General features: G+C 35.6%; 1 protein-coding gene across 1 annotated transcript; it reads right to left on the bottom strand.

Moving 5' to 3' along the window:
* Positions 1 to 11,225: 11,225 nt before the first annotated feature.
* LOC120774460 (chitinase-like protein Idgf4) lies at positions 11,226 to 17,202 on the bottom strand. Its single transcript, XM_040104115.1, has 3 exons — positions 16,962 to 17,202; positions 12,096 to 12,656; positions 11,226 to 12,032 (listed from the first exon to the last, which is right to left on the bottom strand). Exons 1-3 carry the CDS (start codon positions 17,071 to 17,073, stop codon positions 11,386 to 11,388), a joined length of 1,320 nt encoding a protein of 439 aa, XP_039960049.1. The 5' UTR covers positions 17,074 to 17,202; the 3' UTR covers positions 11,226 to 11,385.
* Between the last annotated feature and the right edge of the window lie 10,046 nt (positions 17,203 to 27,248).

Here is a 27,248-nt window from a genome sequence, read left to right as displayed (position 1 = left end):
GACTTTTGATTCCAAAAAGACGGTGCTATATGCTATACAACCAGTTAAGGCAAAAACAACGAATGTTATTCTATTTCTGAAGCAGATGGTAACTGGTAATGAAAAGTGGGTCATTGGGTCACTTACTTACGACAACGTCAAGTGAAAACGTTCGTGGTAGAATTGCGGTGAGTCGGCGCAAATGAATTGACGGTCAGAATAGCTTTGCTTTTGCGTTTGCTGGGATTGACAAGGAAGCATCTACTATTCCTTTCCGCTAAGCTCTCAATTAAGACTGTCAAACGCCCAAAGGTAGTGACTCGTTGGATTGATGCATCAGCGATATGATCCGGACCTTGCAGCTTTCAGCTTACCAGCTGTTTTGGTCTATGAAGAATGATTATGCTAGTTAAAACTTGCCTCAAGAGAAGATTGTGAATCGATATTTGAATAAAGCCTTCCATTTAATGCAAAAATAATATATTTATTTTTACAAGACGTTGCTATAAAGGATAATGGTTATCCATTTTTAGTACTAAATCGATTTTAGATTACTGAAAATATTTTAATTTTAGTACATTAAGTTATCTTACATCAGCAACCGATGAGTCGACGTTACGAGTTTTCGAGAGAAAAATTCTGCGAAAGATTTATGGTCCTTTGCGCATTGGCCACGGCGAATATCGCATTCGATGGAACGATGATCTGTACGAGATATACGACGACATTGACATAGTTCAGCGAATTAAAAGACAGCGGCTACGCTGGCTAGGTCATGTTGTCCGGATGGATGAAAACACTCCAGCTCTGAAAGTATTCGACGCAATACCCGCCGGGGGAAGCAGAGGAAGAGGAAGACCTCCACTCCGTTGGAACGACCAAGTGGAAAAGGACCTGGCTTCACTTGGAATATCCAATTGGCGCCACGTAGCGAAAAGAAGAAACGACTGGCGCGCTGTTGTTAACTCGGCTATAATCGCGTAAGCGGTGTCTACGCCAATTAAGAAGAAGAAGAAGTTATCTTACATATTTGTCGGATATATTGAATATAAATTGTGACAAAAAAGTGCCCGGAAATAGTAAATAAAACTCAAAGTATTTAATTATTCATAAATATTCATTTTGTTGCTTTCAAAATAATCACCAGTAGATGTAATACAGTTATGCTAACGATTTTTCCAGTCCTCGAAACACTTTTCATAAACACTTTTTGGATAACCTTCAGCTCCTTTAGCGAATTTTGTTTTATCTATTCGATCAACTGAAAACGGATTCAACGGAGCGACAATTTCAGTTTGGGAAACAAGAACGATATCTGGTGAACATTCCATTTCGGCTTTAAATTTGTACATAATCGTACTCTTTGTGAAAAAATTCGACTTTATCGGGACGAGCCGAGCAAGAACGCGTTTCATACCCAAAATACCTACCAAACTCATTCGAACGGACTCGCAAGAGATGTCAACCACTCTTGTCGTCTATCTAAGAATTGCCTGACGATTTTCAAGCACTACATTCTTTACTTTTTTAATATTTTCGTCCAGAATGCATGCCTTCTGCAACGCACTACTGAGGTGCACAGACTTAATCAGCTGCTGTAAAGAAATTGGTTTACAGATCGTGCTCATATTTGGCAACTTTTTCTTGAAATATCATTTACCCAGTAAATTTAAATACAAATTCCGTTTGCTTTTTTGTCACAATGTATATAATACAGGGTCAACTAGAATGACGAGTATACTATATCCTGATCACTATACTTTCAATACTAAGCAAGTCCAAATAAGCTGTACTGATACGGTTTTTTCATCCTCTCGCAACAAAGTTGCTAAGGAGAGTATTATAGTTTTGTTCACATAGCGGTTGTTTGTAAGTATTAAAACTAAAAAAGTCAGATATAGGGTTATATATATCAAAGTGATCAGAGTGACGAGTAGAGTAGAAATCCGGATGTCTGTCTGTCCGTCCGTCCGTCAGTCCGTCCGTCGGTCCGTTCGTGCACGCTGTAACTTGAGTAAAAATTGAGATATCATGATGAAACTTGGTATACGTAATTTTGGCTCCATAAAAAGGTTAAGCTCGAAGATGGGCAAAATCGGCCCACTGCCACGCCCACAAAATGGCGAAAACCGAAAACCTATAAGGTGTCATAACCAAGTCATAAATAAAGATATTAAAGTGAAATTTGGCACAAAGGATCGCATTAGGGAGGGGCATATTTGGACGTAATTTTTTTGGAAAAGTGGGCGTGGCCCCGCCCCCTACTAAGTTTTTTGTACATATCTCAGAAACTACTATAGCTATGTCAACCAAAGTCTACAGAGTCGTTTCTTTCAGACATTTCCATATACAGTTCAAAAATGGAAGAAATCGGATAATAACCACGCCCACCTCCCATACAAAGGTTATGTTGAAAATCACTAAAAGTGCGTTAACCGACTAACAAAAAACGTCAGAAACACTAAATTTTACGGAAGAAATGGCAGAAGGAAGCTACACCCAGGCTTTTTTAAAAATTGAAAATGGGCGTGGCGTCGCCCACTTATGGACCAAAAACCATATCTCAGGAACTACTCTACCGATTTCAATGAAATTCGGTATATAATATTTTCTTAACACCCTGATGACATGTACGAAATATGGGTGAAATCGGTTTACAACCACGCCTTCTTCCAATATAACGCTATTTTGAATTCCATCTGATGCCTTCTCTGTATAATATATACATTAAGAAATGAACATACAATTCAATACTCAAAGTACACAAATTGATCTAATCTAATTAATTTTACAGCAAAATAAAAAAAAAATATTTAAATGACGGATAATGAAACCTCGATTATCACTTTTTCATGCGAGAGTATAAAATGTTCGGCGACACCCGAACTTAGCCCTTCCTTACTTGTTTGAATTAAGCTTCATTATTAAAATTCGATATTAGGCTTAAATTAAAGCGGACACTCCGGTTCATCTTAACCCCGATTTTATCATTCGGCACTATTGCAACTTTTTGGAAGCTCTTTAAACTTCATATCTAATTTCTTAATGTCATCGAATTTTAAATTATCCTTCGAAATGTTACTGTTATAATTAAGGAAAAGTTTGATATTTTCGTAATAATTCTTTCAAGTAGTAGTTTTAACAGAAAGTATTGTTGTTGCAAAAATAAGTAGAGTGTCCATATACATATGTATGTTTGAAATGAAATTGTTGCGCTTTTGTGCATGCAAAATTAATTTACAAAGTAATCGCAAAACTGCGGTTAGCCACGTACTCTATACTTCCGTTTTACCCCTAACCTCACACCTTGCTACGAACACCTGCTGTGGTAGCCATTGCTATCAACGGTCGACCATCAACATTTTATATTTGCGGTTTCTTACTCATTTTCTTGCAACTCACTCTTATTATACCGTATTTATGTGAATAGTCCTTTTTGTTATTGCTTTATTTATTTATGAAAATCAACAGTAAGACGGCGTAGCGCATTCCACTTTCTTACTTCATTTTTACCTCCAGCAAAACGGAAGTTATTCTGCTTCGTGATTGCTTGGCCGTTTGCCAAGTTTATGATAATTAATTAATGATGCAATTGTTGCAGCAAAATAAGGAGGATAATAGCGTGGACTTAAGTAAGGCAAGGAAATGTATTAAAGTTTCCCTTTAAATTACTTCTGTCATTTGTATATCTTTGTGGGCAAATCACACTGTCGGACTTAATATTTCAATTAGTGAATGGGCCATAGATAAAGCATTCATTTCAATTCCAATTATTACGTAGTAACGCAAAAAACTATTGCTAAGTTCCTCTAAAGTTGTAATAGTTTTAAATTCAGTATATACTTTATGGAATTAGGCTTTACAACGAAGTAAAGCAGCGTAGGTTATCTTTATTGAACGATTAAGATTATGGTTCGTAAAGGGCTTCTGTCAAATTTCAATCTAATCGGAATCTTGATTTTGTTTTGACCATGTGTGAAGTCAGGCGTTCTCGCGGATATTGGAAAAGTGGAAAGATAGTGATATCGGAAGATGATGATTAATGTTTTAGAAAGAGGCATCACGCATTGAAAACAAAGAATACTTGAGTACTTAATATGATGACATTTCCCCTTCGATGACGAGCTTCAAAAGTGATTTTAACGAATTTAACTGTGGTTGCATGACTGTTTTTAATGAGCTATGCCTAGGTGCTCGTTCCCACGACAGTCGGGTCTAAGTGACTGACTGGCAACTCGGCAATTCAGGAATGTAACGAAAGCGTAACAACCTGTCGAGAGACTTGTAACAATAGGCATTTTAAAATATCGCATAAAATATTGGGCAGAGAAAGCTGTTTATTCTGTCATTCTGGACAACAAGAGAAACTGTTAGGCCACATTGCAGTAAAGTTTGGTGCTATTTAAGGGTAATCTGAAGTTGGTTTTTTCGTAGTTACGCGACCTTCCACGAGGCATGAATCTACTGGCACGCACCAGAGAGCAAAGAACTGCGGGAAACAGTGAACTTCACCTTATGATTTTTTTTTTGTTTGCGATGTTGAAAAAATCATGAGGTTTTCACAGCAAGTAGGCCTACTTTACAGACAGAAATATTTGGATATTATTTTAATAAATATCTGTATAGATGAATATTTGAAATGAAGTGAGGTAACTTAAAGAATATTCCATTTCAAATGTTACTCCATAATTTTGATGTAGTAAACTTAGCATCTCTAAAGATTTTTTACTAAAAATAATCATTTACAAGTAAATTCTGATACCAGCTGAGTCAAAGGAATCAGCCGGTCATTTATAGGCACATTTTTGAAACGGAAGTATGTATATGTATGTATTATCAAGAGTCTCCTCTTACTTCTTGATATATTTTCTTAAAATGTACTCCTAATTCTGTAATACTTTCTTTTTCCTACATCCAAACATATTCAGTTTAGACATTTCTGAACACTCGAAACTTTGACATATTTGCCACAGAACATTTCTGTCATAAGTACACATCCAATCATTTCTTAAATAGCAAGTGCAGAAGATACACTCAAAATGTGGTGTTATTTCTGACATTGTAATTTCGGTTTTGCGTTTATTTTGATATGTCAATAATGTATGTGAGCATAGATGTAGGTGTTTCCTAACATAAGCGCTTAGGAAGACTGTCTGGACACAAGAATACGATGCATATGGCTACTCAATTGTGTCCAGGGAAGCCCAGTCAATGACAAATAAATGTACTTGTATGTACAAGCGAACACTTGCATAATGCCGGAAGAAAGATGAATTGAATTGTGAACCGCAACACATAAAACAATCACTAACAGATCACGTCTAGCAAGGAGCATGCATCAGCGTTGCCATTGAGATTGAAAGTTGAAGTGTTATTTCTTAAAAACCAGTTTTGGAGTATAAGTTGGCTCACATTTATTATTATAATTTTTTTCTTAAAAAATAAATATAAATTTCAGTACACATGTATACATATATGATCCACTCAATTAGTTCCATAAACGCGTCAAAAATTCTGCGAATATTCGCTTTTTAGCTTCGCGAGTAAAAACTTCTAGTGATAAATTCTTTTCCAACATTAAGGCAGTTTTCCTTTAATTTATTGTCCCATTATAATCTTTTAACGGTAAAGAGTCTCTGTCCATTCATATCTTAGCCAGTACCATACTGAAAATTCATATAATGCTTTATTCCATCTTATTCAGTCTAAAATCTGCAGAAACTCTCGAGTTTTTATAGTGCCTTACTTATGTACTTGCTCTTTAACCTAAGTATACTCGGAATACTGGTTATAGCTCAAACTTTTTTGTTAATGTGGATTGCTATTTCAAGTTGGACGCTAGTGTCACAGCATCGTAGTGACTATAGCTAACTCTCGAATGTGAATAATTGTAGTTTTTATAAATGGAAAATATACAAAATGTACAGGTCGCAAAATCAAATAAGAAATATTTCTTGTTCCTTATTGGCATAGACACCGCTCACGCGGTTATAGCCGAATTTACAACAGCGCGCCAGTCGTTCTTCCGTTTCGCTGCCTGGCGCCAATTGGAGCTCCCAAGCGAAGCCAGTTGATTCTCCTCCTGGTTTTCCCAACGGAGTGGAAGTCTTCCTCTTTCTCTGCTTCCCCCGGCAGGTACTGCGTCGAACACTTTCAGAGCTGGAGTGTTTTCGTCCATTGGGATAACATGACCTATCCAGCGTAGCCGCTGTCTTTTAATTCGCTGAACTATGTCGATGTCGTCGTATATCTCGTACAGCTCATCGTTCCATCGAATGCGATATTCGCCGTGGCCAATACGCAAAGGACCATAAATCTTTCGCAGAGTTTTTCTCTCGAAAACTCGTAACGTCGACTCATCGGTTGTTGTCATCGCCCAAGCCTCTGCACCATATAGCAGGACGGGAATTATGAGCGACTTATAGAGTTTGGTTTTTATTCTTCAAGAGAGGACTCTACTTCTCAACTGACTACTCAGTCCGAAGTAGCACCTGTAGGTTCTTTGTTGGATTTTGAGGCTGACATTTTTGTTGCTGTTGATATTGGTTCCAAAATAAACGAAATTTTCTACGACTTCGAAGTTACGACTGTTTGTTGATAACAGTGGATATCATTCGATTTAGGATAATTTTGTGATATGGCAACACTGGCATGTAGGTATGTGGCCGTGTGAAGGAAGTGGCAAAGACGAATGGGTGACAGTCATTCAAAGTATGCGGACACGGGCGAGCAAGTCCAGACCGCAAATGCAAATCCTCACACACATATGCATACATCTACTTTGTCGAATTGTGGAAACTTTTTTAGTGTCGCCCTCGCAATTCTGCTTGGCCTTTGAATTTCAGCAATTGCAAGCTGCGATTCCTCGATGGAAATGAAAATAAAGTTGTCAATTGTGGCAGTCGTGCAGTAACGATTTATGTTCTTCCTTCGATGAAATTGATGTTGATGAATGCAAATGCATTCGGCGTAAATACGTAAGCGTGTATGTTTGTACATAGTTTGCGAGTTGATGTACACACTTATATACATACATATACAAGTGTTTGGGTACATGTATGTAACGCTATGGACAAATATCACATTCGTCTCCTCTGTGGTCCATTCATTTCATGCTATAGGCGTTGGTAAATCACTGTGTAATTTATGCATTGTTGTCATGAAACAATACACAATGAAATCGTCTCTTACTTACTCATTTACACAGTCGAGAGTACCGTTTGCAGCCATTGTATCGCTACACTATCTTAGTAGGCAATGGAAATAGTTGGTCCATTCATTGCTTTAGAATAGCCTCTGCTATAATATTTTATACTTTCTTAAATTGAGAAAAATGTCCAATGTTTTTTTGAAGAACAAAAACAGAGTGGGGGGGATTGGTAATGCACATCTGGGCTGTAGGGAAAAAATTGGGGATCAGTTTTACACATGTTTAAATTTTCTTGGCACACTTCCACTCGCCGCAATTTCTGGTCCTCTGTGAGCACTTTTGGGACCATCTTCGCGTACACCTTGCGCATGTTCAGATTTTCCGTCACAATGTTATGAACCACAGATTTTGGCATTGTCGCTGTTTATCGAATTCGCAGGTCTCCCAGCACAGTCTGTATCTGCGAACTCTTCCCGGCCCTCCGAAAATACCTGTTGCCACCGAAACACACCACTTCCTGCTAAAGCAACATCTAGGCAAGCCTGCTTGATCATATCAAACATCTCTGTCACAAATTACCGAGTTTCACACAGAATTTACTCACGTACTTCTGCTCTTACGAACCTTCTCATTTCAATAGATAACAAACTGACTGATCAAAATCAATTCCTTGTGAGGAAAACTTATTTTCGTAGAATGATGTTTACGTTAAATTTGCCATATATTGTTGTCTAAGAAGATAGTTTAATCTCCGATCGCTTTGACAACCCTAGTATGAAAGCTGGCAACTCCCAATTTTATCGTAAGTTTTGACAGATGGTATACATACTCAGAACGTTTTAACTTATGAGCGCTCCTTGTGTTGTTTATAGTTACTTAAAATACTAATCTCTGCCAAAAATTGGTAGTTATTCAATTATTGGCAATGGAGCATCATTAAGGACCAGTGTTTATGTATGGTATGGTGAATCTCATCGAGGTCGTAGATATCATCAAGACGAATTTCGGGAAGGTCGCTCAAAGTCAGTTCTTGTTCCGGAAGTTATTGATGCCGTGGGCAATTTGATATTGCAATATCATCACGTGACCTATCCATGGATTGAGGGGGAATAGCATATATTGGTTGTCAAAAAAGTCTTGCGGTATTTTTATTGAATTTTCAATTGTTTATAAAATTGGTTACAATAATGCGATTCAAGTCAAATATGCGCCGTTTTGTTCGATGAGGCGTTCCCAACGAGATGCCAACTTCATAATGCCCCTCTCATAGAAGCACGCTTCCTACTATTGGCAAAAAACTCGGAGAGCCAATTTTCACAGGACTCTCTTGTGGCCAACTCCAGACTACCAAGCGCGTTCGCCATGGACAGAAACAGGTGATAACCACTTGGTGCGAGATCCGGACTATACGGTGGATGCAAAAGAACCTCCCATCCGAGCTCCCGGAGCTTCTGGCGCGTTACTAAAGATGTGTGTGGCCTGGCGTTGTCCTGATGGAAGACAATTCGGCCTCTGTTGATCAAAGATGGCCTATTCTGCATGAGTGCTGCTTTCAAGCGCTCCAGTTGTTGGCAGTACAGGTCCGAATTGAGCGTTTGGCCATGGGGAGCAGCTCATAGTGGATTATTCCCAGCCAATCCCACCAAACACACAGAAGAACCTTCCTGGCCGTCAATCCAGGCTTGGCCACCATCTGGGCTGCTTCACCGCTTTTCGACCACTACCGTTTGCGTCTTATGTTATCGTAAGTGACCCACTTTTCATCGCCGGTCACCATACGCTTCAAAAACGGGTCGATTTTGTAGCGATTCAGAAGCGATTCGCATGCGTCGACGACAGGCCTTCCGGAGTGTGGCGCATCTTCGACCACCTCTACACCAGAACGAAAACGTTGAAACCATCGATGTGCGGTGGAAGTGGAAACTGTATCGGGTGCATAAATTGCACAAATTTTATTGGCGGCTTGAGATGCATTTTTGCCTTTATCGTAGTAGTACTGTAAAATATGCCGTATTTTCTCTTCATTTTGCTCCATGTTTGCGACGCTATAACTCACGAACGACTTCAAAGAAACGACAATCAAACGTGTTAGCGCGTGAAATAAGCTTTCCAAAAAGGTATAGCATGACCCGATGCGACGGATAGAACTAGAACCACGCGCTTTCAGCGCCAACTAGCGAAAATGCCGCAAGACTTTTTTGACAACCCATTATTACAAGAAAAGGGTGCATGTTTTTTAGCCGTTTTTGAGCTTTGCAACCAAACAACTAAGGCTCTTCCTTAGTTCGGGTGTAACCGAATATTAAAAAAATTGGGGAGAGCAATTTTTTTTCGAATTTCGGTAAGAAGTTTGCATTAGGAACTGGGGTCCACATATTCTGTATCTGGGAGATTGAATAGTTTTCATACGACTTGGACAATGTTTTGTCATAGGTCAGCACTTCTGATAGACACTATTCACTTTACTTGGAGGTATTGTTTGGTTCCTGATTTGTATACTAGAAAGTGAAAGAATAAGATGGAATATAAAATTATGTATTATAACAAGTAAGGAAGGGCTAAGTTCGGGTGTCACCGAACATTTTATACTCTCTCATGATAAAGTGATAATCGAGATTTCATTATCCGTCATTTACATATTTTGCAAATACCGTATTTGTGTAAAGTTTTATTCCGCTATCATCATTGGTTCCTAATGTATATATTGTACAGAGAAGGCATCAGATGGAATTCAAAATAGCGTTATATTGGAAGAAGGCGTGGTTGTGAACCGATTTCACCCATATTTTGTACATGTCATCAGGGTGTTAAGAGATTTAATGTACCGAATTTCATTGAAATAAGTAGAGTAGTTCCTGAGATATGGTTTTTGGTCCATAAGTGGGCGACGCCACGCCCATTTTAAATTTCTAAAAAAGCCTGGGTGCAGCTTCCTTCTGCCATTTATTCCGTAAAATTTAGTGTTTCTGACGTTTTTTGTTAGTCGGTTAACGCACTTTTAGTGATTTTCAACATAACCTTTGTATGGGAGGTGGGCGTGGTTATTATCCGATTTCTTCCATTTTTGAACTGTTTATGGAAATGTCTGAAGGAAACGACTCTGTAGAGTTTGGTTGACATAGCTATAGTGGTTTCCGAGATACGTACAAAAAACTTAGTAGGGGGCGGGGCCACGCCCACTTTTCCAAAAAAATTACGTCCAAATATGCCCCTCCCTAATGGGATCCTTCGTGCCAAATTTTGCTTTAATATCTTTATTTATGGCTTAGTTATGACACTTTATAGGTTTTCCCATCTTCGAACTTAACCTTCTTATGGAGCCAAGAAATACGTGTGGTTTCCGCCATTTTGTGGGCGTGGCAGTGGGCCGATTTTGCCCATCTTCGAACTTAACCTTCTTATGGAGCCAAGAAATACGTATACCAAGTTTCATCATGATATCTCAATTTTTACTCACGTTTCAGCTTGCACGGACGGACGGACAGACGGACGGACGGACAGACAGACATCCGGATTTCAACTCTACTCGTCACTCTGATCACTTTGGTATATATAACCCTATATCTGACACTTTTAGTTTTAGGACTTACAAACAACCGTTATGTGAACAAAACTATTATATGTACTCTCCTTAGCAACTTTGTTGCGAGAGTATAAAAAGTAAGTGCCTCGTCCATATAGTTTAGTTCTTGATTTATCGCGCTTTTAGTAGTTTTAAACACAGTTCCATATTTTAATTTAATGCTTAACTGTACTTTATAGAGTTTAAGGGCGTTTTGTGGACCAAGTTTTATCAACATATCTTACTTTTTACTCAAGTTACAGCTTACACAGGCAGACTGACGGGCGGACAGACAATCACTGGATTTCAACCCGTCTCGTCTGATTATTGATCATTGATGTAAATATATATTATTCCATATCTAACTCGATTATTTTTCGGTGAAAATTCGAGTTTTGTTGTCCAAATGAAGACTGACTTATCGTCCTTAAAGAGTGTTTTGATTAATAGCTTTTATTTTGTAGACAAATAACTGCACTGTGTGCTGGAAACAACCGAAGCATTAGCATGAAAATCCTTACACAAAAGACACAATTTATGAGTATATATGTTTTGGTTGTGTATTTTCTGTTTTGGTAAATGTGACAATATTACATGCTCCGAACAATGAAACTTAAATGAGCACGAAACTTAAAATGCGTAAAAGCTTTTAACAAATTTGTGGTATAAACCAACTTGTTTAACTAAGTTCGTTTTACAACTTATACTTGATGGCACGTAAGATTGGATACTTATCGCCAGTGCAAGCACCGCGGAAGTCATCGAAAGACAAGTCAACCAAAGCTATACCGCCCAAACCTCTGGCCTTGACAAAGGCTGCTTTATTCGCTGCGGTATCAGGATCGTCATAGCCAACCCAAATGCCATTATCGCCGCTGTCATCAGCCGAGCGGTAAGCATAGTTGCCGAAACGTTTGGTAGGATCACCAACCTTACGGAGTGGACCATCAGCGCCCTTCAAATGCTGATTGGCGGGATTTGGTAATTTGCCGCACACCTCAGGCCAGCTGAGCAGACCAGGTTTTTGAGTTTGCGTACCGGCTGGGGCAACGCCATCTGTTTCCACAACTGGTGGCACACCGGTGAGACCGGAATCCTTAGTCATTTTCCAGGTACGTCCATAGGCGGCAACAGCGACATTGATTTTAGTTGCAGGGCAGTGGTTGTTTAACCAATACTGTGTTTGGAAATTAATATTAGCTTCAGGGTTACGTTCATTTAGCTCGTAAATGGGTGCTGGGAAATCAGCAACTTCAGGGTTGCGCTCAGGTGTTTGGAAATCGTAGGCGTGCAAGTTGACGTAGTCCAAATTGTTTACAATTGCGGGCACATCGTAAAATACTGTAAGAGAAAAAAAAAAAAGTTTTTTATATGAAATGAAAACTAAACTCATATAAAACTTACGTGATGAGTTCACGTTGGGTAAGACGGAGAGTCCCAGCAAGTAACCATCAGGACGGAAAGCGTTCTTTAGTTCGCGCACCAAAGCTGTGAATTCTTCTTTATGTTCCTCGGCCTTCTCATCGACCACAAAGTCGCCAGAGAAAATTTTCTTGAAACCCTTCCACAATTTACCGATGCCGCTATGCACCTTTTTGGCCTTATTCTTGGGGAATTGCCAAGCCAAATCGAGACCATCGAAACCGTAAGTCTTCACTAAAGAGTGCGCACTATTTATGAACGGTATGCGCGCATTGGTGCTCTCCAACAAAGTCAAATACTTGTTGTTATCTGGATCGACTTCGTCTCTGTCGCCACCAACGCTCAACAACACCTTCAAGTGTGGGTACTTCTTCTTATAACCAGTCACTGTGCGGTACAGTCCCGAACCGATGTCCAGATCGAGCTTATCATTGCTGCTGACAAGTTTATTTGATGTCGGACTGATGCTGGCATAACCGTAAACGAGGTGCGTGCAGAATTGTAAAGCTGGTTCTAGATCGTTTGTGTGCAATTTAGAGAGACCTGTGCGAATGTGAAATGAAAGCGAATGGATTATTAAAGGTGTGACTAATCAGGAAGCAGGTTTATGTATATACTGAATTTATATTTTGATAATTAATGCAAGTATTTCAAGCTTTCGTTTGAAATAATAATTGAATACAGTTAATAATATCGATTATTGTCGATGTGGGGGGCAAATCGCAAGGTTTTGTCGCCACCTGGTTGTGCTCTCAATGTGCTTATGTAAACCAATGTATGACTAGTTTTCTATTGTAATTATAAATTTCTGTGTAAGCTATGTATAGTTTTTTGTAATTTGTAGATATGTATATTTATTGTATATTTTTTTTTTGAACTTTTAGCGAAAATATTCGAAAGCAAATGCAAATAATTTGCGGTTGCGAAAAAGGTGTAAACAACAAAAAACTGAATTACTTATTTACAAACGTACTATACTTGCACGTATGTACGGATGTACGTATGTGCTTGTATTGCTTTATATATTCAATTCTGCGTTTCTTTGTACATATATTGCTGCTTTGTTGTTTAAACAATTAGCATCATCTTATATGCTCTCTGAATACAAATTAAGCAGACTTGAGCTGAGTGTCGCATGTGACAGCCAATGAACGCGTTGGATTAGGGGCTTTTAGCATGGGACTTACTATTTTCTTAGAAGCAATCAATGCTATACATACATAAATATATATTTATATGTAAAGTAGGTAAATTTATCATTTTCATGTAGTCTCGATAGTCTCTTAATTGGTAACCCTAGCATGTTTGTTTATGAATCTTTTGGCGTAAATAATAAAATAATTGTATTTCCAAGACCTTTATTGCTTTTCTTGTAAATATTAGCACTCGGCACTTACTGATATTTTATGTCATTGACAAAGAGGGTTCGGCAGATCACAAGCTAATTATTATTACTCGCGCTTATCCGCACCTAAATGCCCTTCGAACAATAGCAAACATAAATCTGAAATTCGTAGACAATTTTTCCATCTAAACGAGAAACGGAACAGTTATAGTATTTGTTGTTTTTTAGACAATTATTCCAAAGTCGTTATAAATCATTCTCCAATTGTCTGAGTGGCTTACACATATGGCTTTGAAAACTAACTGACCGCTGTTGTTGGTGCTGTGTTTGAAGCTGACTGTCAACAACAAAAAAATTAATTTGTTTACAGCCACCCACGTACAATGAAGGAAAAAAAACAACCATGTAAATTTTTCTCGGAAACTTTTCAATTGAAAGTAATTGATCTTATGACTGTCAACACTTATGAAATGAATTCGAACGCATATTAAATTAGGTTAGTTAGTTATACATCCATAATAAAGCAGAAAAGTATTAAATCCCTTAAATCTCTACTTCTCAAAGTAAACGCAAATTTAATATACATAGTTGCTTAGGGTCGAGAGAAATTTTTTGAAATTTGTTTTCTATGAAAATAAGATTTTCCTTTAGAAAGGGATTTCTACATAGCACTTAAATGTGATAAATAGAAAGCTGCATTTAATCGTGCTTAAAATGGTTTGAGTAATGTTTGTTTTTTAATTTCTTCTACATTAAAATTCATAAATCGTTAGCATATCTTTATGTGTGATCAATTCATAACGAATTAACGAGTCCGTGCTTAAGTGAATCACCGTTTTTCACGCTACTATACATACATTCATCAATTTGTATGTTTTTGGGCGTATTATTAATATAAATTTTTTCTCGTGTAAACAGCTTGTCACTCATAATTACTCCAGATTTCTTTCCGCCATTAGTTTAATAAATGTGTAGAATTAAGTATATATAAGTATATAATTGCAGATCATAAAAATTTAGAAAACACTCTACAACAAATTGGTCAGAGAGGTTATCACTTTGTGCTTGTGGCACATTTTCATAGGCAATTAAGACTTATTCTACTTACATACATATGTATGTGGGAATTACATATGTACATACATACTAAACATATAGAAACCACACATAATTGTGTGTATGAAGCCTAAGTCTGACTTCGGTTTTTATACAAAAATACCATAAGAATATATAAATGTATTTATGCGGCTTTAATTGCTGCCTAATTCCTAATCTGTGCGGTCACGTACTCTCATGGCGTATACTTTGTTAGGTATGTTGGTCTCCATAGAAAATCTAACACCATAAACAGCTTAAAAAGCATTTTTTCAGCTTATCGTGAGAAGCTTGATATGACTTTACGAGTTCATTTCAATACAGTCGAGAAGACTCGATGGCGTGGGGCCAAAACGTTACGAAAGACTAAGATTATATCAGCTAATAATATAATAAAGATTTAACGACTTAAAAGACTTTAAACGTTGTAACTCGGGCTTACGGGTTTAAAAAAATTGATTTTTTGTTATTATCCTATTAAATTCTACAGAACCTCTTGCAAATTTTGCCAAGTTTTCAAGTTGATCCGATTAATAGTTTCGGAGATACAGCCTTGAGAACTTGTGCGCTTGAGGCTTGCTCGGCTAAGTGCGCCTTCTTTAAACACGTTTTTCTCGAAAGTGTGTTTTTGAAGTCGGTTGTCAAGATTTCTCAAGAGCTACTCAGACGACTTTCATGAATACCGATCAAATCATGGAAAACATCGAGTTAGATCAGCATGTGGCATCTCGTGACATCGCCCAGAAGATGGGAGTTAGTCACCAAACCATACGCAAAAAAAAACTTCAGGACCGAATCAGAGCCTGCGATATGCTGCTGAAACGGAACGAACTCGACCCATTTTTGAAGCGGATGGTGACTGGCAACGAAAAATGGATCACATACGACAATATCAAGCGAAAACAGTCAAGGTCGAAGGCCGGTGAATCGTCCCAAACAGTGGCCAAACCGGGATTGACGGCCAGGATGGTTTTGCTGTGTGTTTGGAGGGATTGGAAAAGAATCATCCAGTATGAGCTGCTCCCTTATGTCCAGACGCTTAATTTTACCATCTATCGCGGACAACTGAACTGCTTGAAGCAGGCGGACGACCAGATACAACGACAGACCACACACTTCGTTGATGGATGGAGCTAGGATTGGAGGTTTTTGTCGCATCTACCATATAGCCCGGACATAGCGCCAAGTGATTACCACCTGTTCCTGTCCATGGAATGTGAAAAGTGGCTGTCCGAGTTCTTCGAAAATAAGGGGCTTCCACGGGGGTATTATGAAGTTGCGAAACGGCGCATATTTGAACTAAATCCGATCACTCTAACACTTTTTATAAACATTGAATAAAGAGCAAAAAAGCGGAAGGAGATATTTGGTAACCTAATATAAAGATATATGTATAAGTGATCAGCATGATTAGCTGAGTCAATTTGGCCATGAACATCTGTCTGTCTGTATATACTCGAACTAGTTCCTAGGTGTTTGAGAAATCGATAAGAAATTCGCATACGTTCTTTTTTCCCAGGAAGCTGCTTATTTATCGGAGCCGCCGATATGTATCACTATAACATACAGTTGACGTAAAAACTGAACTATCAGACTCCAGTGTTTGCATGAAAAACTTTATCATTTGACAAGATATCTTCACAAAATTTGGGTTGGATTATTGTCTAATGAATCTGAATTCTTGTACGGATTTTGTATTTGTAAAGGGTATTATAGCTTCAATGCCTACGAAGCTAAAGTTATTTCTTGATATTTATAATCAATCAAAAAGCTTAGGGACTCTTGATGTATCTCGCACTCGAGTTAATTTTTGTTAAAATATTTTAGGGTACGGGTTGTGAGAGACGATCTTTTTTAAAGTTGAGACTTATTTTTTCAATCAAAAACCAAAATGTATGTTATTAATAAATATAAGTGTAATTCGGCTTCAGATTCATTTAGTGTCTTTATACACTAAACTAACCACAATCACCGGCTTCTATTTATAATGTGTGTTATTTCGGTTTGAAACGACGTTTGATAACCTTTTGCTCCAGTATTATGCTATATGTATTTTATAAATACAAGTTTGAGTGACTATTTGGTATGTATAAGTATGCTTGGGCAGAGAAACGTTGAGTTTTGTTGAATTCCTTTCAATTGTTATTAATCGTGTATTTTTTATTTGTAAGCGAATTTCTAGAATATTCCAATTTAGAGAAATTTGAAGGCTGTGCACTTTCAGTTTCATTTGTTATTAGTAGAAGTATGCAAATTTCACTGACAGTTCCACAAAACATGTATTCAAAATCGCCTGCACTTCATTTACTATCCAGTTTGATACGATTTTTTCATATATTTTTTTACATATAAATACATGTGTACGTATGTTTATATCAAATTGTGTTACTGATTTTTTATTGCCTTACCTTCGCGCACATAACTGCTGCCATCGTAGTAGCAAACAAGATGTGAGTTGCTCGCATGCTGGGCGCTAGCCAACGCAGCCAGCGATAGCGCTAGCACAATGACAAATTTCATTTTGTGAAAAATTTACGAAACTTACACAAAATACAATTAATTAAGTGTGACAAATTATTTTCGTATGCTTTTTAAACTTATTATTATGAACTACTCGCCTCCAAAGTAAAACTTAAACTGCCAACTGATCCCAGAAAGTGGTTTAAGTTAAAGCCGGCGCGCCGTCGCGAACTGCCAGTCGATTGCGGTTCGGTTGATTGATTCAGTGGCGAGCAGTAGCCGACTTAGGCGTCACTGCAAAGTAAACGCCGAAGACAATAACAAAACCAGATAAGTACGCAAGTGATTATATACAAATATACAGTATACAAACATACTTATATACATACATATGTCTAAGTAAGTTACGAGGTAAGGTGTAACTTGGAGCATCAGTTGAGTCAACTTGAGTTGAAAACGAGATCGAAAATCTATTACAAAACTATATTATTTATTTATTTACTAATGTACATATGTATTTATTTTACTTGTTGTCAGAGCACTTAAGCTTCAAAGCAGCACTAGGAGCTTATAAATATTTTACTTATAGAATAATTGCTTTAGAAAGTGTATTTGCTGTACCGGTGACAAACCTATTTTCTGCAAGAGATATGATCGTGCATATCGGTTTCATATGTTTTAAGATAGCTCAAAGTGTTCGGTCGAGATCTTAAATTATAGGTAGTCTTCATAGAACGAATATATAAAACTTTGCTTTCGGTACTAATGTATTATGTATATATCTTGAACTTAAGGTACTGTAATAACCTTACTAAAATTTTTTTCAACCATAAAAAAAGATATATGTATAATATGTTATTAGAATTATTTATTGTTACAAACATACACTATTAACAAAGACAATATTAAATTTTTGAAAAAAAAAATATATATATATATATTTTAAACTCGGCCATTGCGACGCCATTTCCAGTGACCTCTCGGAAAAAAGATGCGCCTGCGTTGGTCGGATAACTCCTTATAGGATCATCTAAAGTGAAAAATACGAGTTTTAGTTAAAAACTTAACTTAGAACTTGAACGAAGGAAAGCAAGAAACTGAAAATTGTATTTTTGGCAGCCATTTTTACATAAAAATGAAAATTTCAGTGATAATTTACGACATTTTTTTCAAATAGTTGTAATCGAAGAAAAAACCTTTGTTCAAGTCTTTAAGAATGTAAAATGTAAAATATGTAAAAATTCATGAAGATCGTTTGAGTAGCTCTTGAGAAATCTTGCCAACCGACTTCAAAAACACAGTTTCTAGAAAAACGCGTGTAAAGACGGCACACTTAGCCTAGCTAGCCTCGAGCGCACAAGTTCCCAAAGCTGTACGAGTATTTGCGAAATTGTTACTCGAATCAACATGAAGGTTTAGGAGAATATTCTAGGGGTATTGTAGAACCTAATACGATAATAAAAAAATCGATTTCTTGAAACCCTTGAACCCATTTAACCCCTTAATAAAACTGATTGACTTGCTATAATCGATGGTAATATCCAAATCAAAGACTTCTTGTGAACTTGCCCTGAATTTTTCGTTAGATCTACTTCAGTTGACTTCTTTAGGAAGTGATTTATTTAATCAACTATCAACTGAAATAGTGTTCGAATTCAAAATATGTAGTAAGTAAAGAGAGTAATGTTCGGTTTAAGCCAACTTTCACTGTTACATCACTTTTCATCTTTCTGGGGTATAATTTGGACAGACATTAGTTCAAAACTTACGATTACTTCAATTGTGTTATCTGTTTAGTAACTAAAGTTTCCGAACTGGAACCAATCCAAAAATTATGTAGAATAATTAAGTACTAAATATACATATATCTGATATTTCAATAAAAGTATAATTTTCTTAAAATAATAATTATACTTTATTTTTTTTATTTAGTGCAACATTGTCTTTTTCGATTTTTGTTTTTCATTATTTAACCTGACAAAACTTTAACAGAAATCCTTTGTGATAGTTTATTTGTTGTTTATTAGCTGGCTGTGGCTAATTATATGACGGTGACTGTTAACGCAATTGTTTCTCTCAGCTGATGTCTCATTGTTGATGTCATCACTTCGCACACTGATTTTCAAGCACGTAAAGTGATATTATTTTGTTTTTTTTTTGTACTGATATTTTTCCGGTAACCGCTTGTTTACGTGAACGTTCATACCTTTGTACGTATATTTAATTTGTAAATATGAATATATTTTTCTTACACTTATAATACCATTTATAATATTTCGCTGTGAAAATCAATGATGTTTCTCCTTGCCATAGAGAATGTTATCTGATAAGGACAGATTAGAACAAGGACTAGCTAGTTGACTTGGATGTTAAAACTTTTGAGATCCAAGGTCAGTCTGGAGTTCCGATGGACTGGCAGTCAATTGAATATATTTACATATCCATCCATACATCATAATAATACGTACATAAGATAAAATTAGCAGCTTCCGCTTTCAAATATAAACAATATGTAACCATTTTATAACCCAATCTCAAATTCTGTTTCAATATGAGTGATTCCTATTATATAATTTTTTCGCCTGTAAACTTATGAAATGTGAAGTTACAATATTTTGCATTTTAGGTGACAATATATTAAAATAATACTTTAAGCAATCCCTTCAAGAAGGAAAACTCGAAGTTTGCTAAAACAGATCACTTCAATAAAACTCGAACGTTTTATCTCGAGCCAAAAATATTGTGTCCGGTTAGTTTTCATAATATTTGGCTAGTGTTTCAAACTGATGCTAAATATATGAAAATCTCATACAATGCTATGCATTTGTTAACTATAAATTAATCTCACGTATGCGACTTTGTGAGGGGTATGAGATTTGCAAATTGGCGTTTTTTTTATATGTCTACCTTTTAACGATCAGCTGACAATGAGCTGGCGCTCTCTCAAGTCGTTTACTTTATTTTACACTAACCTAAAACGAGAGTATTTATCATGATTGCTTTGCTTTTGTTGGTGCGAATGTTAGTCACATTCCTAATATAAACAAGATGCATAATTTACTGACTAGATTTATCACTGCTTATCCAGAGCAAGAGGTTAGCAAATATTCGTTTAGTGATTAGCATTATCTCCTGTATACAAACATATCCACTGTGATTTTCTCTATTTGGAATTTAGGCTCATTTGTTTTTGGGTACACCTTAGGTAGCTTCTATGCCAATGTTCATAATTTAATTAACAAAATGTAGATTTTGGATTGTTATTGTTAGGGTGTGCGCTCATATTTTTTCATTTGATTCAATTTTAATGTATTCGAACTGTTCTATACAGAGTAAATGAGTCCTCATTTACATGTAATAAATCATTACATGTGTACATATGTATGTATATGTAATTACAAATATGTAAATACCTAGGCTACCACAAAGAATGTATATACATATGTACGTACATGTGTATGTAAGTATAGAAGTTTAAATTTATTTCGATATAATTTTACATTCGTTTAGTTCAGCTGTATATGGTGATTTTATATTTAAATTGCACACAGTTATCACCGTTATTTAACTTCCTAAACAAAAGTGCAAGCATATGTGTTATGAACCGAATGATAAATAATTTCAATTCAGGAATATCTATTTTCATTAGGGTAGTTTTTTCAAAAATCATCATAAATTTCTTTATTAGATTTACATCTAGATATCGTCACCTAAAATTCAAAATAACTTAACATCACTCTTCCTAAGTTTACAATCGAAGAAAAATAATATAATATATATGTATATCATCAATTTTTTTTCATTGAGTTATAAAATTTATAAGAAATAAAAAATTTTCCCAAAAATAATCAAATTTTAACTGTTAATAACGTTTGGGTTTACGAAAAAATCATATTAGACCTTTATTGTAGAGCATTCAATTTCCTACAAAATCTAAGGAACAATATATTTTTTTAAGTAGTTGGAAGCGAGATATAAATTTTTTTATCTGATAATAAGAAAAAATAGAAAACTGTATGTAGGAGGACCTTCCCGTTACAATGAAAAACTCATGTTTGGAGAGGCTTTCTTAGAGGTGTCTAGGAACCAATTTTTCCGAGTACCAAACGAAAAAAAAAATTTTTTTTTTTTGAAACACTCTAATGCATATAATATATATATGAAAAAAATTGAGTTTTGGGTAAAAAATGGATACATATTGGTTATATCTGACAGCGGAATCCGATAATTTTATGCAATATGATGTAGCTAATTGTAAGCAATAATAAACCCAAGTCCAATTTTTTTGATACGACATTGTTTTGCATTTTAGGTGACGATATATGTACATATACATATGTACATACTTTAATATACAAACGTATACTCTTTATATGACTATATTGGGCAGGGTTGATTTTTATGTAAAGTTTTTGAAAAAGCTTTTAAATAAAATTAATAAATAAATTCATTACATGGTCTAAAAAGCCCTTGGACTCACGACGAGGACGCATCGTAAATAGAAATCTCTAATTTGTCTTAGGCTAAAGTCAGAGTGGGAGCAAGAAGTGTTGCTACTTCTACCTATAAATCGCATCATGTGTTTTCTTATGCTAATCGCTCAAAATTGTCAGAGTGAGAGCGAGCGCCAAAGCGACTTTCGGCGACCTCAAGAGTGCCAAGCTTGAACTCTTTTTAACTGTTATTAGAGTTTGTTGTTTTCTTCTTTACTGTTTTGCATTTTCTGGTTATTATTAATTATCACATCAGTGGCCTCAACTTTAAGAGCGCTACGTCGAATTTTGGTATGTCAGATCAACAATTGATTGTATAGTGGAAACATTTGAATCCACAGGCACAGTACGAAATGCTTGACCACCAGAATCGTCGCATTTTCGTGAATTGGGCACAGCAAAACTTGAAAATAATTCGGACTTTCATAGAAAAATCATTTTCAGCGATGAGGCTCATTTCTGGTTGAATGGCTTCGTTAATAATCAAAATATGTTTTATTGGTCAGGCAGCAATCGACACGTACTCCATGCATACCGAAAAAATTACGTTTTGGTGCGGTTTATGGGCTGGCGGCGCCATTGCACCATACTTCTTCCGTAAGGATCAAGACCGGAGCGTTACTGTGAATGGGAATCGCTACCGCTCAATGATAACCGAATATTTTTGGCCCGAATTGGTTGATATGGATTTGGATAATATATGATTTCAACCGTACGGTGCCACAAGCTACACATCGAATGTGACAATCGATTTATTGAAAACAAAGTTTGGTGAACGTGTTATCTAACGAAATGGCCTAGTCAATTGGTTGCTTCGTACGTGCGATTTGACGCCGTTAGACTATTTGTTGCTTGGTCTATGCCAACAAGCCAGCGACGATTGATGAACTGCGTACGAATATTGAATGTGAAATTGCAGCAGTATCGGGCGATTTATACTTGAAAACGGTCGACAATTGTGTTCAGCGTCTGGACTTCTGCAAACGTGCCCGTGGTGGCCATGCAAAAGAAATCGAGTTCCATACATAATGGAATGCAATGTACTTCCACAGGAATAAAGAATTTCATTGATGTCACAAAACTTTTATAGTGCTCTTATTGACCGTTATATCCGTGACATCTCATATTTAGGCACTGAGAGAGAAGACACCTATATTTTATTTTAAGGGCAACTAAGATGAAGGATGAATTAAACGCTATTATTTAAGTAAAATCTGTTCTACATTGAAGTTCCGAGTCAAGTATAAATAGGAAATATGCTAAAACTATACAAAATGTATGTATATACTTATTGCAATTAAAACGCGATTATTTTTTTATTATGGAAAATTTCTGACAGTTGTTTATTGTAAATATATGTGTTACTCTATACTTGTAAAAACTAACGTATATTTATAATTATTACCACAAATGTTTTTAATAGGATTTCGAAATGCTACCTGTTTAAAATATTTTAAGAGCCTTTTATGAAATAAAATCTACAGTCTTGTCTGAATATAGTGAACTAATTTTTGTAAGGTACATACAAGCTTGGGTTTTGTGTTTCAAAACTATTTTTTATGTGCTCAGAGTCTACATTATGAATAGAAATTTAAGAACAATAGAGAAAATATGTAAATAACGGTAAGAAAGACTATTGAGGGAGATCGATAGTGATGTTATTGTTTTAAAATCATTTTTTTCTTAAGATGCTAGATCTGATTGTATCAAGCAACAAACAAATCAAGCCAGAAAATGTTTATTGAATTGAATTAGTCTAAAGAAACTGTGAATTAGTACAACTCATCTAATTTTTCGAAATTTTATCTGAATACGAATAAATCGTGTTTTCAGAAAAGTGACCTTATATAGTATACGTTGAGTAAACTTTATATTCCAAAGGGAGTTTAGCTTTTAATTTATAAACAGCCGCGAACAAAGTAATTAAGCCCTGCGGAATACACTGCTTTCAGGTACACAAGTGATGATAATTATACATATGTGTATATATGTATAGGTATACGCATTTGTATGTAGATAGCAATATATAAATAAAATTATCTATAAATGGTTTATGGGATTAATTAAAACAACCACAATTAATGTAAAAATGCTTGTATTGGTATTATTGGCTTTGCATTTGGCATTAAATACATTTTAATACTCGTATAATTATGCCACACAGCACAGATATCTTATGGTAGAAAATGGAAAATCTGTTTTATATCATTAAAACTTATTTAATATAGAAAAACATTTAATGAACTTGATAATGATAAATCTGTTTCGGATATGCATAAATAATATTTAATAAACATCGTTTAATGATTAGAGTCAACTAGATTTAATTGTGGTGTATAAAAATTTATTGTATTTCACAAAATAGCCAAATAAGAATTGGTGATGGAAAAAGTTATCAATTAAGCATACTTTTCATAATCGAACTACAAATAGAAAAACATCACACTAGTACCAATTATTGTACCATAGTTTAAGAGATTATTATTCGGTTACTGATTTTGCTCTGTAATCAACCACACATTGCTTTTCTATTGCCTGGTAATGGCACCTCGAAAGACTCGCGACAAATGTCACCAAGCTAGTTTGGCTTGTAGTAAAGACTGCAGATAGTGAACTGCGTGGTACAGTGGTTTATACCTGTTTGTCTTATAGAAAGCAGAGAACTTCCGTCCGAACTTACTCGTTTGCTAATTCCATTATAGGTTCGAGTGAAAAATCGAATTTTAAGTCTTGATTCTTAAAATGGTTAAAATAAATATTAATTAGTAAAGGCAAAATCTGGTCAAAATATAGATATATACTTATGTATGTACCATATTTTATTCGAATGTGTATGTGCTTATAACTCCATCGATGCGTGAGAATTGCTGTCTGTAATGTCTTTGATTTCATGTTTTGCATAATTTTAGGCTCATTATAATTGGAATATTGATAAGCTCAATTGAACAGTTATAATTGAAAGTTTTTTATACCCAAGGTAACATCTCAAATACGAATAAAATGAGTTAAACAGCTTTGTTTAACACTTTGCTAATAAAAGAGGTTCTAAAATCTATAAATCAAATTTAAAATTTTCACAATCATTAAAAATGTATTGAATTACTTAGGTCGCAAACGCCGATTATACTCGCAATTATAATTGTTTATTTATAAATACAATATATTAAAATAGTTTAAATGAAAGGAGAAAACGCGTTTTCTTCTCTTTTTCCTCTTTACTGGACATTTCTTATAGTGACTATCATCATCATCATTTTCTGTATCTCCCACTGGAGCATAAGACCTCAATAAAGCCATATGTTCCTGTTTTCTGCAAGTATCTATAGTTCGCTCCACGATTTTCCGCACTTGTCGTTTTCTTTTTGTAGGGAACTCTTCAACGTGATCTTAGGGAGTCCAATGCGACTTCCTTGTTCCAATCTAGAGTTTGTCGGCAAACTTCTGTAGCGTCTGTATTTAATGAACCAACCATCTCCATTTCGCAATTTCATATAGTTGCCCAAGGCTTCCAGATTGCATTTGTTAGTGGGTCGGTTACAAGCCGGGCTTCACATCCATAAAGCAGTACAGAGATAGCGTTGAACTTAAATATTCTGATTTTTGTTTCGAAGGTTATTTGCATTGAATTTCAGATTTTACGTAGCTGTGTATATGCGCCTATTGTAAATTTTATTTTGGCCAAAATGTCCTTTCTAGCACTGTTTCCGCAGATAATATACTGTCTAGCTAGGTAAAGTCTTCACGACACGACACGACATATAGGATTTATATGTATAACTACACTTGAAAACTAGTTTGAAAAGAAAACTGGTAAAAAAAGACAATGTTAAATCGACTCAGCTCGTTACGCGGAACCTTTATACTCTGATATATAACACAAGGTCTCTGACCTTTTCTTCCGATTGCTGTAAACTTAGTATATCATGTTCAAGGTATAAAAATAAATCATTTATTTTTTCGGGGAAAACCCTTTTATATCCCCCCTAATTATACCATTTGAATGTGTTTCAAAAATTTATCTGAAAGAGCTGCACCCACGACGATTTTTGTTCAATCGTCAGAGCCCAGTTTTTATTTATTTGACCTAACTACATCTCTTCTTCAGTCCGATTCGCATGTTGCCCAGTCTTTATGTCATGCGGTAAACAGTGACTTTTCTACTTTTGTCCTTCAAATTTTAAAGTATTCCGTGTAGTTTCTACAGAAACGTGAATATCACTATTTTCAGTTAAAGACCTTGAAAGGTATTACATTTTTCTACCGTATTATTACGATCTGTCATATCTTTACGTTTATTGGGTACTGTTCTCTCCAAAACATCCATTTGTGAAAAAGTTCCTTTAAACTTTTACCATTTCTATAAAATTTGCTACAAAAGTTGCAGTTTTGTATGTAAAACGAAATTTCACTACTCAATCTTATGTATTTTAGTACCTATATTTAATAAGTGTCCCTAAAGGTTAAAGGAAAAAGGTATTTTGCTAAGTTATTAGAATTGTCCTTTGTTACTATGCCAAGTATGAGCGCGATCTGCCAATCAGTTTGTTACAGTTACAGCAGCTGTTTAAGTTGGTACACCTCAGTAGTGCGTTGCGATTTTTTACACTGGATAAAAATATCGAACACAGAACTTTTTCAAATTTTGTATATTTAACTAAATTTAGGATGCGGTGTGATGAAAATTTTAAAAAAGTGAAGGATATGGTGCTTGAAAATCGTCAGACGAATGTTAGAGAGATGGCAAGAGAACACGACATGCCTCGCGATCCGTTCGAATGATTTTGGTGGAAATTTTGGGTAAAGCTGAATTATTTTCAATTAGAGTACCTCAAGTAGATCTATTTGGACAGGCTTGAACGTGCGAATTCTGTTCCCAAATTCATGGAAAGCATTATATGTAATGCTGCCGATTAGACATGGGTTTATGAGTTTGATTGAACACAAACAACTGTTTAAAGAAGTTGTAAATGCACTGTATTTAAGGTTACCACTTAAGAAAAATATAAAAATAAACTAAATGTGATTTCGTTAGGAAACACCTCAGTTACACTACTCATAAAATCTGAAGGTAAAATTTGTGACTGATGTAACAAGACATCTGTAAGGTATTTGAGGTGTCCTGATGATAAATTTGAGTTCAAATTTTCCTTCACGTACAGCTATTTTTGTTATTTTAGTAAATAATCAAAAATGATTCGTGCTGGAAAAGTTTTACCATAATTTTCGGTTTTAGCAACTCAAAACTAGCCGGAAATAGCTTCAAACATCATGGTCGAAAAATAACTGTAAACTAGTGTTATTATGCTGTTGTAAGAATACGTGAACACTAGTTTAGATGACTGTTATCGATTGTTATGTAAGATGAGGTGAGATGGCTTTATCAGTTTAGAGGGACAGTGTTAGTTTCTTCACCCAATCTCCTAGCCCCAATATACTTAATATTATGATATTTCGTACATAATATAATAATTATATATTATATAATATATAATATAATATTATAATATTTTAAACAAATGCAAAGCTTTTAATAGTTAGTCATTTATATCGACAGGAAATATTATCCTAATATGCACTATGTGTGTATGTTTTTGTTAATGGGAATATGACCTATACACTACATGCTAGGACACTACAATGGTATTAGGACACGTAATCAACCCTTTTCAGTTTCACTCTGCCTCTGCATATACGTAAGTTATTTCATCACAATTTCTCCATCAAGATTTTTATGCATGTAGG

Source organism: Bactrocera tryoni, chromosome 4 (assembly GCF_016617805.1).
Source record: "Bactrocera tryoni isolate S06 chromosome 4, CSIRO_BtryS06_freeze2, whole genome shotgun sequence".
Lineage (NCBI taxonomy): Eukaryota > Metazoa > Arthropoda > Insecta > Diptera > Tephritidae > Bactrocera > Bactrocera tryoni.
This window is presented reverse-complemented; position numbering and strand designations above follow the sequence as displayed.

Coding starts and splice junctions, on each gene's coding strand:
- LOC120774460 (XM_040104115.1), bottom strand. CDS start 17,073: ATGAAATTTGTCATTGTGCTAGCGCTATCGCTGGCTGCGTTGGCTAGC. Junction 12,657..16,961: donor CAGCAGTTATGTGCGCGAAG/GTAAGGCAATAA, acceptor ACATTCGCACAG/GTCTCTCTAAATTGCACACA. Junction 12,033..12,095: donor ACCCAACGTGAACTCATCAC/GTAAGTTTTATA, acceptor TTTCTCTTACAG/TATTTTACGATGTGCCCGCA.